Below are 12,116 nucleotides of genomic sequence, written 5' to 3'. Positions count from 1 at the left end.
CCTTTCTTTCCCATTCTGACATTCAGTTTGGAGTTCAGGAGATTGTCTTGACCAGGACCACACCCCTAAATGCATTGAAGCAACTGCCATGTGATTGGTTGATTAGATAATTGCATTAATGAGAAATTGAACAGGTGTTCCTAATAATCCTTTAGGTGAGTGTANACAAAGCTCGAATCATTTCAAATTGGTTTCTTGAACATGACAATGAGTTCACTGTACTAGAATGGCCCCCACAGTCACCAGATCTCAACCCGATAGAACATCTTTGGGATGTGGTGGAACGGGAGCTTCGTGCCCTGGATGTGCATCCCACAAATCTCCATCAACTGCAAGATGCTATCCTATCAATATGGGCCAACATTTCTAAAGAATGCTTTCAGCACCTTGTTGAATCAATGCCACGTAGAATTAAGGCAGTTCTGAAGGCGAAAGGGGGTCAAACACCGTATTAGTATGGTGTTCCTAATAATCCTTTAGGTGAGTGTATATATAAATTTGTAAATTTTGTAAAAATCTATATTTTTTACATGCCCTAGCGTATAGCATAACTTTACACATTTTGGTTTATATTTATTCATTTAGCAGGTACTTCAATTTAAAGAGACCCAGGAAAGCAAAAGAGGAAGCATTTATCATTTTGCCCTAAGAGCCAAGAATAAGCATAGAACACAAAGTTGAACATTTCGTCACAAAAATAATTTACAAACCACACAAATTTGTATTCTTTTTCAAAGACAGCAAATTTCCTCTGAACAGTTTAGTGTGGAAAAAGGTTTAAACGAAATTGCAAATGAACCTTTTTCAAACTAAAACTGTTCAGAATACGATGTCTTTGAAACACGAAAAACTTGTACAGTTTACAAATCCTGTGCCAAAAACGTAAACTTTGTGAATAGCGATTTAGGCAATTGATTATAGCACCTTGAATGTCTATATAAATTTGCCTGTTTCACCAATTTCTATGCGTCAAAACATGCGTTTTCTCATAAATCCTGGCCAATACTCCTGGCCTGTCCCCTACACCTGCACATATAAAACTGCATCTTGATCAGAACCTTTACAACGCAACATCCAAAAGCAAAAGGAATCCGAGTCCACTAACCCAGGTGTGATCATTTATTACATATTCTGGAAATTTGAATAGTACTCTCAGCACACATTTTACTAGGCCTACATTTAAATTGAATCTGTTTACTCACCTGTCTGTTATCGGTCGAACAAACAGATGCTCTTCTCCATGTCGCTGTGTAAACTCAATGTGCTTTAATGGCACATTGAAAAAGAATGTATAGCGTATTTTGAAACAAATCAGGAAATCCCTAAAAACAAGCTTTAACAGGAGTACATGTATGAAATCTAGAATATGTCTCAATTGAACTACTGTTGCAATCCGTATGTTTTAATTGGTCATGGTCACGAATAAAAAAGGAATTGACGTACACAAAGAATCTGAAGGCTGACATGCATATTAATTCGAAGCACTGCTTGACATGCATCACAGGCCAAGACAGGATCTGGCACGCATGCTTTGTAGAGACATTGATGTTGAAACTCTGCCTGAGAAAACCCCCGGCACCCAGGCCTGCAGAGCAGAGGCTAGGTTAACCATCAGCCGCCATCCTGAGAGAAAGAGAGAGAGAGAGCTGCGCTCTGCCGCACTCATGCAGAAAACATTCCCAAAATGCGACACATTCACCCTCCTCCATTCCCCCCTCCCGGCCGGCTGCATGCCCCTGGAGGTTGGCTCTGACGTCAGTAGCCTAGCTGGGCCGGCCGCCAACCCTGTGGGCCCTTGATGGATGCGATGGGTCGAGTGGACCGAGCTGTGGCATGAAGCATGCTGTGCATGGAGAAGTCGGTCCTGCTTAAACAGTCCTAATGACCCATAAGGACCCAGAGGGCTTTCTCTCCCATACTTTCACCGAGGCTATAACCCTGTAGCCTTCGGCCTGTATTGGCTGCTCGGGTTACATACACACAAACACGTACAGAACTGGTGTGCAACTGTGCATGTGTGTCTACGAAATGCCTTAACATTGTTTTGTTGAAGCAGTGGTGCATTAGGGTGTGTTTACATAACTTTAAGATCCACCCATGGTGGAAATCTAAAAAAAAACAACTTAGAGAAATATTTGTATTTAATTTAGGGTACTGATGAATATATTGTATTGTATACAATCCCATACAGATTCTACCCATATTAAAAACATGCTTATAGAACAAGAAAACAATGTAGAATAGGCTTTATGCCTATTCTGCCTCAAAATGCATTCTTTTTGGCCAACCAGTATATAAATATTATGTTTAAAACGAACCAGTTGAGAAATTAATATTTTCGGTGAAATAAAGGAAATAAGATTAATTTAGGTTATAATTTACATTTTACCTTTATTCATATGGCAGATAATTAGTTCTTTTGCAGATTATTTCACATTGACTCAAATAAAAATGTTGCTTGAAAGAGTACGTTTTCTATATCCATTGTTTCTTTCTAAAATCTTCATCAAGTCTGAGGTAAACAAGTCTATATGGCAGAGCATATATTTACTATAAATCTACTAAATAAGACTTAATCAATTATATTTAAATAATTAAGACCAATATTATAATATTCATGCATACATAACTAAATGCATGTTTGAACAAAATATAAACCTACGGAAAGGTTAAAAAGAGGTTCTCAACCAAGAGGAGGTGCAACCACAAGCCAATTAAGAAAAAAGGTGCAACACTCACTCTAAAAAAAGGAAAATAATTCAATTTTATTAAAATTAAAATTTTGTCTATGACATTGGATTTTTTTTACAAAGTTATTTTACACCAATGCAACACATTTTTTTAGAAGATAAATGATCTAATTGTATCTTATATACCAGCTGCGATCACAAAAAACCTCTTTGTATGAATATGAGCTGTGTAAAAATTCATCAAATATTCTGCTTTCGTGTTCCATATTCAAGTGTTTGAAATGACATGAGCAAGTTAGAATACGTACATAATATTTTAAGTAAACTACTCCTTTAATACCCATTTTAAATTATGCACCAATCCAAATCATTTAAAATAATGAACCTTGTGCCATAACGGGAATTCTAGACAGCAGAATTATTGAAAACACAAAGCTCTTAGTCCAGAACATTCTAACACAATCTTGAGTCTGTACCTGCAGGCTGGCTGCTGCTTTTCCGTTTCAACCATCTGTCTACCGTCTCTGCGCTCACGCTCTCCAGAACAAACTCATCCAGCATCTGCGGGTGAAGGGAGAGATAAGCCTTCACTTTCTCATCCGTCAAACCTGCAACACAGTGATCAAGATTAGTTTCCTTCCCTTCCCTCACATTCATTCACAACAGCCCTGTTTAGAAAAAAACTTTAGCCATTACATTTAGCCATGGGTCAGTCTTTCTCAAGTTTTAGACAGTTGTGTTGTGGTGGCTGTGGCCGCTGTGTATTTAAGTGTGACGTTTAAGGTTCTGACGCCTGTCCTCATCATTAGCTGTGTTTGTTTCATCGCTGCAGCAGGCACTGATTATTTGGATGTTTTATTTTCCACTCGTACTGTTTACAATGGTGAATTACAAACATGCTGAGTCAGATCAAAGACTCTGTGTCCCTCTGCTATCCCCATCACAACTTTCAATAAACCAATGGGGTGCTGCAAGGCTCTGTGCTGGGACCACTCCCATTGGGAAGCACCAGAGAGGTGCTTGTGGAACCACAGGAAAAGATGGTCAAGTTGATTTTGCTTAATAGGTAATTGAGTGTTTGAGAGCTTGAAACATGCATTTACTGGGCAATTGCTGAAACCAGTGACATTTCTAATGTGCTTAGTGGCATCAGTTGGCTAACGATGAACTACGCGACCTTATGTGGGTAGTCCTAGTTGAAACCTGTTTTAATTTTTGGGGAGTGGTGATTATGTTTTTTTGTGATGTAGCCCGACCACTACGGAATAAAACATTGTCTTCTTTATTTTATTCATTTCGTTGAGTGTAACCACTATGACGGTGGTGGAAGGCTTTAAAAAGGAAGGAGCTGAGTTGTGGCAAGTTGGTTCCTGCAGTCAGCTGAATGGGTAAACATGACCATGTCTTAAAAACACTTTGGTATCTAATAAAGCTGTAGGAGGGGGTTACTTTTGCTCCGCATGTCCTCTTGACTGTTGCAGGAAATCCATAAGCAATTAAGAATATGTTTACACAATGAAAAAGTTTTTACTTTTCGTTTTTGAAAAGTTTCACGTACACACGAATCGTTATCAAAACGATCTGCACTTACATGGATCTGGGAAAATGAGTAAAAATGCTGTATTATGCATGCCAGGCCAGTGGATGGCGCTGTTGCGCTATAAAGAAACCCTACGTGTTTGCGCATGTACGCATACACTTTTTTAAGCTAAAAGCGCTTTAACACACTTTGTCGGCATGTATGTGCGTTTATAGTTTGTATATATGTGATGCGATCTGGGAAAACCCAACACATGGTGAAAATTTACATATTACAGGTTTTGATACCAAATGGTTCAAGCCCTTTCCAAAGCCGTTTTTATTTCGCTCATACCTTGTGTGTAGCCTTAAGTTATGTATCTGAAGTCGGCAGAGCGCTATTATTTTCAGGAACAGAATTTGGAGAAAAACGGTTTTAAAGTTAGGAGATAAAAATAAAAGGACAACAGTCAAATATCACAAGTAAAAGTCACTTTGCAGTGGTAAAAGACTTACTCTAATAAAAATATAATAAAAAAGCATTTCCTAGTGTTATAAAAATACTGTATAAAACCGTTTGAATAAAATGAAAATAAGGAAAATGGAGCTGGTGTAACCGGTCCCACTTGCACCGCTCTGCGCGGGCCTCGAACCGGCGACGGTCCGGATGGGAGACGGGCGCTCTAATGAGGAGGCTAAAGACCGCAGTCTCCAGCGTCTGTCGCTAGAGCGTCTCTGTTGGTCGGGGAGTGAGGTTTACACACTGCACAGCTCTTCACTAGCTGGCCTCCGTTACACTCACCCCCCTAAACCTCACTCCCATCCGGGTCACGGCACCAATGTAACCGGTCCCACTTGCACCGTTCTGCGCGGGCCTCGAACCGGCAACGGTCCGGATGGGAGACGGGCGCTCTAACGAGGAGGCTAAAGACCGCAGTCTCTAGCGTCTGTCGCTAGAGCATCTCTGTTGGTCGGGGAGTGAGGTTTACACACTGCACAGCTCTTCACTAGCTGGCCTCCGTTACACTGGGCACACTTAAGAACGAGAGTTCTGTCAGGAGTGCTAAGAGCACTGCATCACTACACAAGGACACTAGCAAACATTACGGACAACAACTAGTAAGTAGTGAAGCAAGTTTTACATTGTTTATCATGGGCATAGAGTCTGAACTTTTGATCATCCCTTGTATGTTTTGCGATCGCGTTCAGGAGGTGGCTCGCATGACCAGCGGACCAGGGATAACTCCCGGTGCTAGTCCAGACGGTGTGCTCCGCCATCTCACGATAACGTTGTATAAAAAACTTTGCATGCCATAGTTTACACAGGACTGGCGGGACATGTGCATTGATACTCCTTCATGTTATGTGGTTTACTTTGAGCGACGTCTGGTTGTTCCATCACAGCGAGGCACCAAATCACTTGCAAAAACCTTTACTCATTCGGTTACCCTGTGGTAGAATGAACTACCAGCCTCCACCCGAACTGCAGCATCCTTCACAATAAAAAACCCCCCAGCTCAAAACACACCTGTTCCGCATTTATTATACTAATACTTATAATAGGGTTTTATAAGTAAGACGGGTTTTCAGAGATCGCATCACATATAAATACTATGTCTACGCTGGTCGTAGTGGTGCAATATACTTTTTGCTGGAGAAATGATAATGGGTATGTCACGCAGCACAACCAAGCAGCATGGAGGCTGCCATTATTGTTTGGGGAATAACCGAGCATGCCTACAGACTGAACGTGTAATACACGTGTATGACGTCATTGTTTTTGGAAAACATCCCCTTCAGAGTTTTACACGGAAACGATAACGCCATCATTTTCAAAAACTTTGAAGTGTTTTCAAAAGTTTGCATTTTCAGTCCCCCAAAACGCAGTTGTCGTGTAAATGAACAGCCAAAACGCATACAAAGTTTTCCGTTTTGAGTTGAAAACGGTCATGTGTAAAGGTCTCTTAGGCATTAAATGGGCGTGGCAGTGTATGTAATATCATAATAAGAGTAATTATAAACTATAACAAAGTCAGGGTTTTTCCTGGCTCAAAATGAGGCGGAGGTGGTGCCATCCTGATCTTGTACACACACACGCAGGCACATATTAAAAGTTCTAATAAAATTAGATAAAAATGACAATTATTAAGTTATATAAAACATTACTTTTATTCAACCAAACAGAAATGTTTTTTTAACAAATAAAGCTTTTTTTATCATTTTCAACTAACTTTTCAGCCCACAATAGCCAACTGAATTAACCAGTCTTTCTAAATGAGCAAAGCTCATTCACATCTTGCATTCTCTGGTTCACTTTAAATGATTCAAGGATCTCTTATATTCGCTAGTGACTGAAAAGTTCAATAGTTTAAATGAATCGGTTCAAATGAGTCATTCGTGTGCGAGTCGTTCTGAACAGAATGTGCGTTCATACTGGCGAACTCGCTGTGTACAGGATACGCTGATTCAACGATCCAACTGCACAGCTAAAAACATTACAATGATGTACGTCATGTTAATTTAAAAAATTTCAAGAAATTAAATGTACCTGGATGCAAAACAAACAGCCATGAAACACAGGCTGACTCTTGTTCTGCAACTCTTTTTAGCGCCTCAGTGTGCTGATAATGAAACAGCGCCTCCACTGTGGCGTAATGTCGCAACTGCAGTTACAAATGACAGTCTGTTAAATGCACACAGCATTTCTTGCGAAGACTCACAACATAGTTTTGGCGAGAGCCTGAGGCGGCGCGACATTTGGCGGAGGCGGCCGCCTCCAATTTCTCTATGCAGGAAAAACCCTGAAAGTAACATTTTAAATAATCGTATAATAGTCCTTTTGATCATTTAAATTAAAAAAGTTTCAATTATTAATGCAGCTAGTTTTGCTTATCAAACATCATCAAGTTATTTCCTATTATTTGATATCCCACTCCTAACCCTATGTGTACTGTAATTAACTGAAAAAATATATATTAAAGAATAAATTACACATAATATTCTGTTATATTATATCTGTAATATTCTTATAATAGCCATGCAAATATTCCTTATTGACAATTTTTTTTAAGTTACAGGCCCCCCCCAAAAAACATATATACAAATTTTATAACATAAAATATACCAATCACTACAACTACAGTTTTGCAGATTTGCTAACTCTGTTTAACTGGCATATGTAGCCAAACACATTTCACTTTTCTTTTAGTGCCTGACCCAATTCTACTGTCTACACTAAAATAGCAGGACTTGGTTCAGATTCGGACCCTAAATTGCTTCCGCTTGGACCACTCGTTTCTCATTCATACAAATAAATACAGCGTCTTGTTCTCCAAACAAAACAGTTAAACTGTATTTACAGTGCACAGACAGCACATTATGTATCTACACCGAAATTACAAACACATTTCACATGCTGGAAATATGCATTTCATTTACACAGAACCAAATAAAACATCTGAAAAATGTTCAGTTCAAATCTACTGCCGCCTCTGTTTAACAGGCCCAGTTTGTAGTACATTTGATTATTTATTCAAAGTTGACATACAGTAAAACATTTTGGCCCCTAAAATATTGCACGTACGTTTGACTGCTTGGCAAGAAAATTCAGACACAGGACCTCCAGGAACTTTACTAAGAAAACACATCTAGTCAACACATTTACATTTGTTTTCTGTTGTAAACGCCAAGATGGTCTCAACTCAAGCCACGCGTAGACTTTTTGGAGAATATATGCAGTCTGACCTAATGTGCAAACCTGAAGGGAACCACAGCTGGGAGGCATGTGTTTCACACGACACACACACATACACACATATGTTTGGAGGAAGATATTGAGACCCAAGCAAGCACACTGAGCTCTCACAAGCAGACAAAAGCGTAGTGAGAGGTTACAGACTGTTTTGGTGCACAACAACAAAAGAGCAAACACGAGAATGGCACAGCCTACGCTCTTTGAACGCTAAAACCAAACCAGATGTGAGAGAGACATCCACACATAAACACTCATACAGCTGGGTTTACCCCAGGGGAAACAAGGATACGATAGTTTAATGCATGGAGGTACAGGTCTCTGTACGCAAAGAGAGAGAGAGAGCGAGAGAGACAGACAGGAGGGGTGTCGCAGACTGACGCTGTCCAGACACGAGACACAGCTCTTCAGGAGCGCCTCACGAGACTCGCTGAGCCAGTGCTGACGCACATGGCCAGAGAACGCTGCTTAATAAATCAGACGGTGGAGGGGACGCAGACACGCAAAAGCTGAGAGCGGAGAGACGAGAGAAATGGGACTCAGCAAGCTGCCGTGAGGTTTTCTGCAGCGTATATGCGATGAGATAGACGATAGAGATGATAGAGGATTGCAGTTTCATGCAGAAGATGCCCGCAATTTGTTTCGGTCTTTGTTTTAAAATGTCAATAAATAATTTTGTATTGTTTGTATCCTAAATATTAATGCTATAACTAGCGATGCACTCATGCATTTGCAAGGTTGATTAACAAAAGAACGAAATGCAAAGATTTCTTTCTATTCATATGAAAAAAATACTGCTAAAAGATAACAAGGATAACAAAATAAAAAAAAGATCAAATAAAACCAAAAGTAGCAAAATTAAGCTTTTCATTGTAACAGAAAATCCATGTAATAAAATGAATGATCATACCTGTCAACCAGAACTATCCGATAATATTGAATAAAATTGAATATTGAAGACCTACATTTTAGTCATCGATTTGTTTAGTAAGTTGACTGTGATGTTACAAACAATTGACTGTATAAATAGTGTTTTTAGTTTACCTCAGCATTAGTTTACCTCACACACTGAAGAAGGCCTGAGAGCCATGAATTTGTGTTTTCTCTCCATATGTTAATTGAAAAATAGAAGATTTTCAATGCAAAACGCACCGAAATTCTTCATGTCATCATAAAATGCTGCACCAATACAAAAATAGATACAGATACAAAAGAGAGTGTTTTGTAAATTACCATCAGTAATAGTTGAAACAATATCAGGCTGAGCAAACGCAACAATAACAAAATTATCATTTTTATTAACTTTCCTTAATGTAAAAGTCTGTAATTTCCAACACAATATCACACCAAAAACATAACTATTTTACGAGGTGGCTAATTTTGGCTAAATTCACATGAATCTATACGATCTCGTTCATACATTTTAGTACGATTTTCTTTTGCGCCAGTGACGTAAGGGGCGGGGCTTCAGCATTGCATTTTTCCAGTAATCGTATGTTTTTACGTGATTACCAACATACAAATTCATACAATTTAGCCACCTCTTAAAATAGTTACGAATTCCCATGAGTTCAAGTTGTAATTTCTACATCACTAGCATTACCAAACGAAACAGCAAAAATGATCTGTGTATCAGTACTTATAACACTCCCTCTCCTGATCTTCTTCTTTGTTATAAGGCTGCACAATAGAAAAAGTAGGGCACAGATCCGCAGGCCTTTGGCACCATATAAAGAAGTCCACCTTGTTGAATTTCTACACAATATTATTCATTATTCGTTGTCTTGGAGGAAAATGAGCTGTACAAATATTAGTAGCCTGAACACATGCCACATCATCAAAGCTTCAGCATGCATCACATGATGACAGAGATCACGACAGCAAACCAGAGCAACAGCCCAAAACCACAAAGCACACAAGACTCACCACCAGCCCTTTCTTTCCCTGCATAACAGCCAGTAGCTATCAGTGGACCCCTGTGCCCCCCCGAAGATACAATAAACTTTTTTTAGTTTCCCCAAAATGATGATGTTTATTAAATGTTATGTTAGCAAGCTGGAATATAAAATAGCTTCTGTTGGATTATTACAAATGTGTTCTAACTTTTAAGCAACTGGACTTACAATTTTCATTTGGTGGTTGAATTTGTGGGGGAATAAAATGATATTACAACAAAGGATGAGCGAGTCATATCCACCAACCACGTTGTGTTCATGCAGAAGAAAGCAGTACAGTAATATAAAGGCAGACTTTTAAACGTGCTGAATAAAGAGCACTTAGTCTTTTAGAAATATTCTCATTATTTATTGATTTACGAGTAAGATGTCATGCGGGACAGCTAGGACTTTTCACACATTCTCTTGTGTGACATTTTCCTGACAGGCGAAGTGGTCGTAGCTTGGCCCAAGGAAAGGTTCAAACAAAGAAAGTTCTGGCTTCACGTCACTACAAAAACATTACATTTGGGTTGAAAAATCAGTGGCACATCGCTGAACCAGTAGATAAGGTCTGGGTTTTGTTCTTTCACGGTGGGCAAAAACAAACACTCACACACACAAAAACAACTATGATCAAATGATGAGCGTGCTGATGGAGACACTGATTCCATACTGTTCCTCAACACAAAGACTGTTTGTTCGTAATGAGCGTTCGAAACTCCAGGCTGCTATAAATTATAGATAAGTGACATGGTGATGTTATGAGACTGGAGTTAAGACCTCATACATCACAGGGTTGTCAGCGATGTGACCTTGAGGACACACCTAGCAAAATCACAGAGGTGATATGCAACACTGACAGAGTGTTTTACGTTACATGAGGAATATCTCGAAATTCTTTCTTTAAAATAAAACATGCCAGATTCTAATCTAATTTGTGCACTGTGAAACTAGATTCGCATTTTGACATACCGGTGTTTGCACGGCAGCAAAAGAACAGTGTTAATGTTTTGTTCTGATGTACACTTTGGTTCAGTGCCGTTATTGTGACACTGAACACGCATTTAGTTTTGAATTCTGTCTTCTGCCATTGGTTGGGCAAACAGACAGTTCTTCTTACAATCTTACACTATTTGTTATATCAGACTTGTTGTGTTGGATTGGGCGGGGTGCTTAAACAAACAAATTGAAAGCGGCCCCAGGTTTATACTTTTTGGAAAAACCAACCAATAAATGGCTTTGTTGCAGTTTTCTTAAAGCTGCAATCTGTAACGTTTTGTTACTAACCATGAACAACTCTTTCCACGATTCACAACAGCAAGCTTCTAATAATGATTGTAATCTGAACTGTCGAGTACGATTTCACTGGAAAAGTCAAGTTTGACATTTTTGACTTGAACCCACATACTGATGACTACATCTATATTTTCATAACCTGTGATTTTGTGTTTCAAACCGAGATGGTGATATAGAGGAAAAGTATTAAGAGGTTAAAGTATTAAGCAGCTTTAAAGTTGATTTAACTGCAGAACTCAATACTCAATACAGAATAAACCATAACCATGACGTTTGCGTATACAGTCCGTGTATGAAGTGCTGTGATGAAAAAAGCAAACCACTCCTTTTCATTAAGCACTTTAGATCTGACTTGTGGGAAATCGCTCTAAAGGGATCTAGTTTCAATAGTGACACTTGATGTTTATTTGCATCGACCCAAGATTCCTCAGAGCAGCTCTTTACACATGCAATGAGAATGCATGTGACCCGACTGAACGTCGGACCTCTGGGAATGTTACGATCTCATGGGCTCAGAACAAATGCCTCTCGGCTCCCAGCTGGTGTGACCCCTGTCGTTCCAATCACGAAGTTGGCCCCCAATGAAAGGACTGCACCCCGACGTCTAATGCAATGAAACCAGCTTTCGTCAATGGTCGACCTTTGGATTGCAAATGACAGATATAGATAAAATGACATCATATGGTGTAATGCTGGTGAATCAAGCAAGCATCGACACAAAGTCATCTCGTATGAGTGTGTGGTTGTGGATCTTGTTGCCATGTTTGGAGTGTAGGTGGATGGGAGTTTACACAGTGGATATTCTCATGATGACTGTCTCACCCTCTCAAATACACACATTATTTGTTTCTTTAGTGCAAATGACCTCACAATGACTGATTGCTCCCATAAGCGGAAATATAAATATTTAGTTTTATATTACAT

The 12,116-nt window shown here is 39.3% G+C and overlaps 1 protein-coding gene across 5 annotated transcripts in view; it reads right to left on the bottom strand.

Annotated features, from left to right (window-relative positions):
* pde10a (phosphodiesterase 10A) overlaps positions 1–12,116 on the bottom strand; it is a 97,260-nt gene that overhangs the window by 35,175 nt on the left and 49,969 nt on the right. For 3 of the 5 annotated variants that reach the window (XM_057341435.1, XM_057341436.1, XM_057341437.1), the window contains exon 2: positions 3,167–3,298. The exons of the other annotated variants lie outside the window; for them this stretch is intronic. In XM_057341435.1, the coding sequence (XP_057197418.1) occupies positions 3,167–3,298 (132 nt within the window). The remainder of the gene's footprint in view (positions 1–3,166; positions 3,299–12,116) is intronic. 5 annotated transcript variants of the gene reach the window in all.

The sequence above is a fragment of the Triplophysa rosa genome, linkage group LG9 (assembly GCF_024868665.1).
Source record: "Triplophysa rosa linkage group LG9, Trosa_1v2, whole genome shotgun sequence".
Lineage (NCBI taxonomy): Eukaryota > Metazoa > Chordata > Actinopteri > Cypriniformes > Nemacheilidae > Triplophysa > Triplophysa rosa.
The sequence above is the reverse complement of the archived record's forward strand: the minus strand, read 5'-3'. Positions and strand labels throughout refer to the sequence as shown.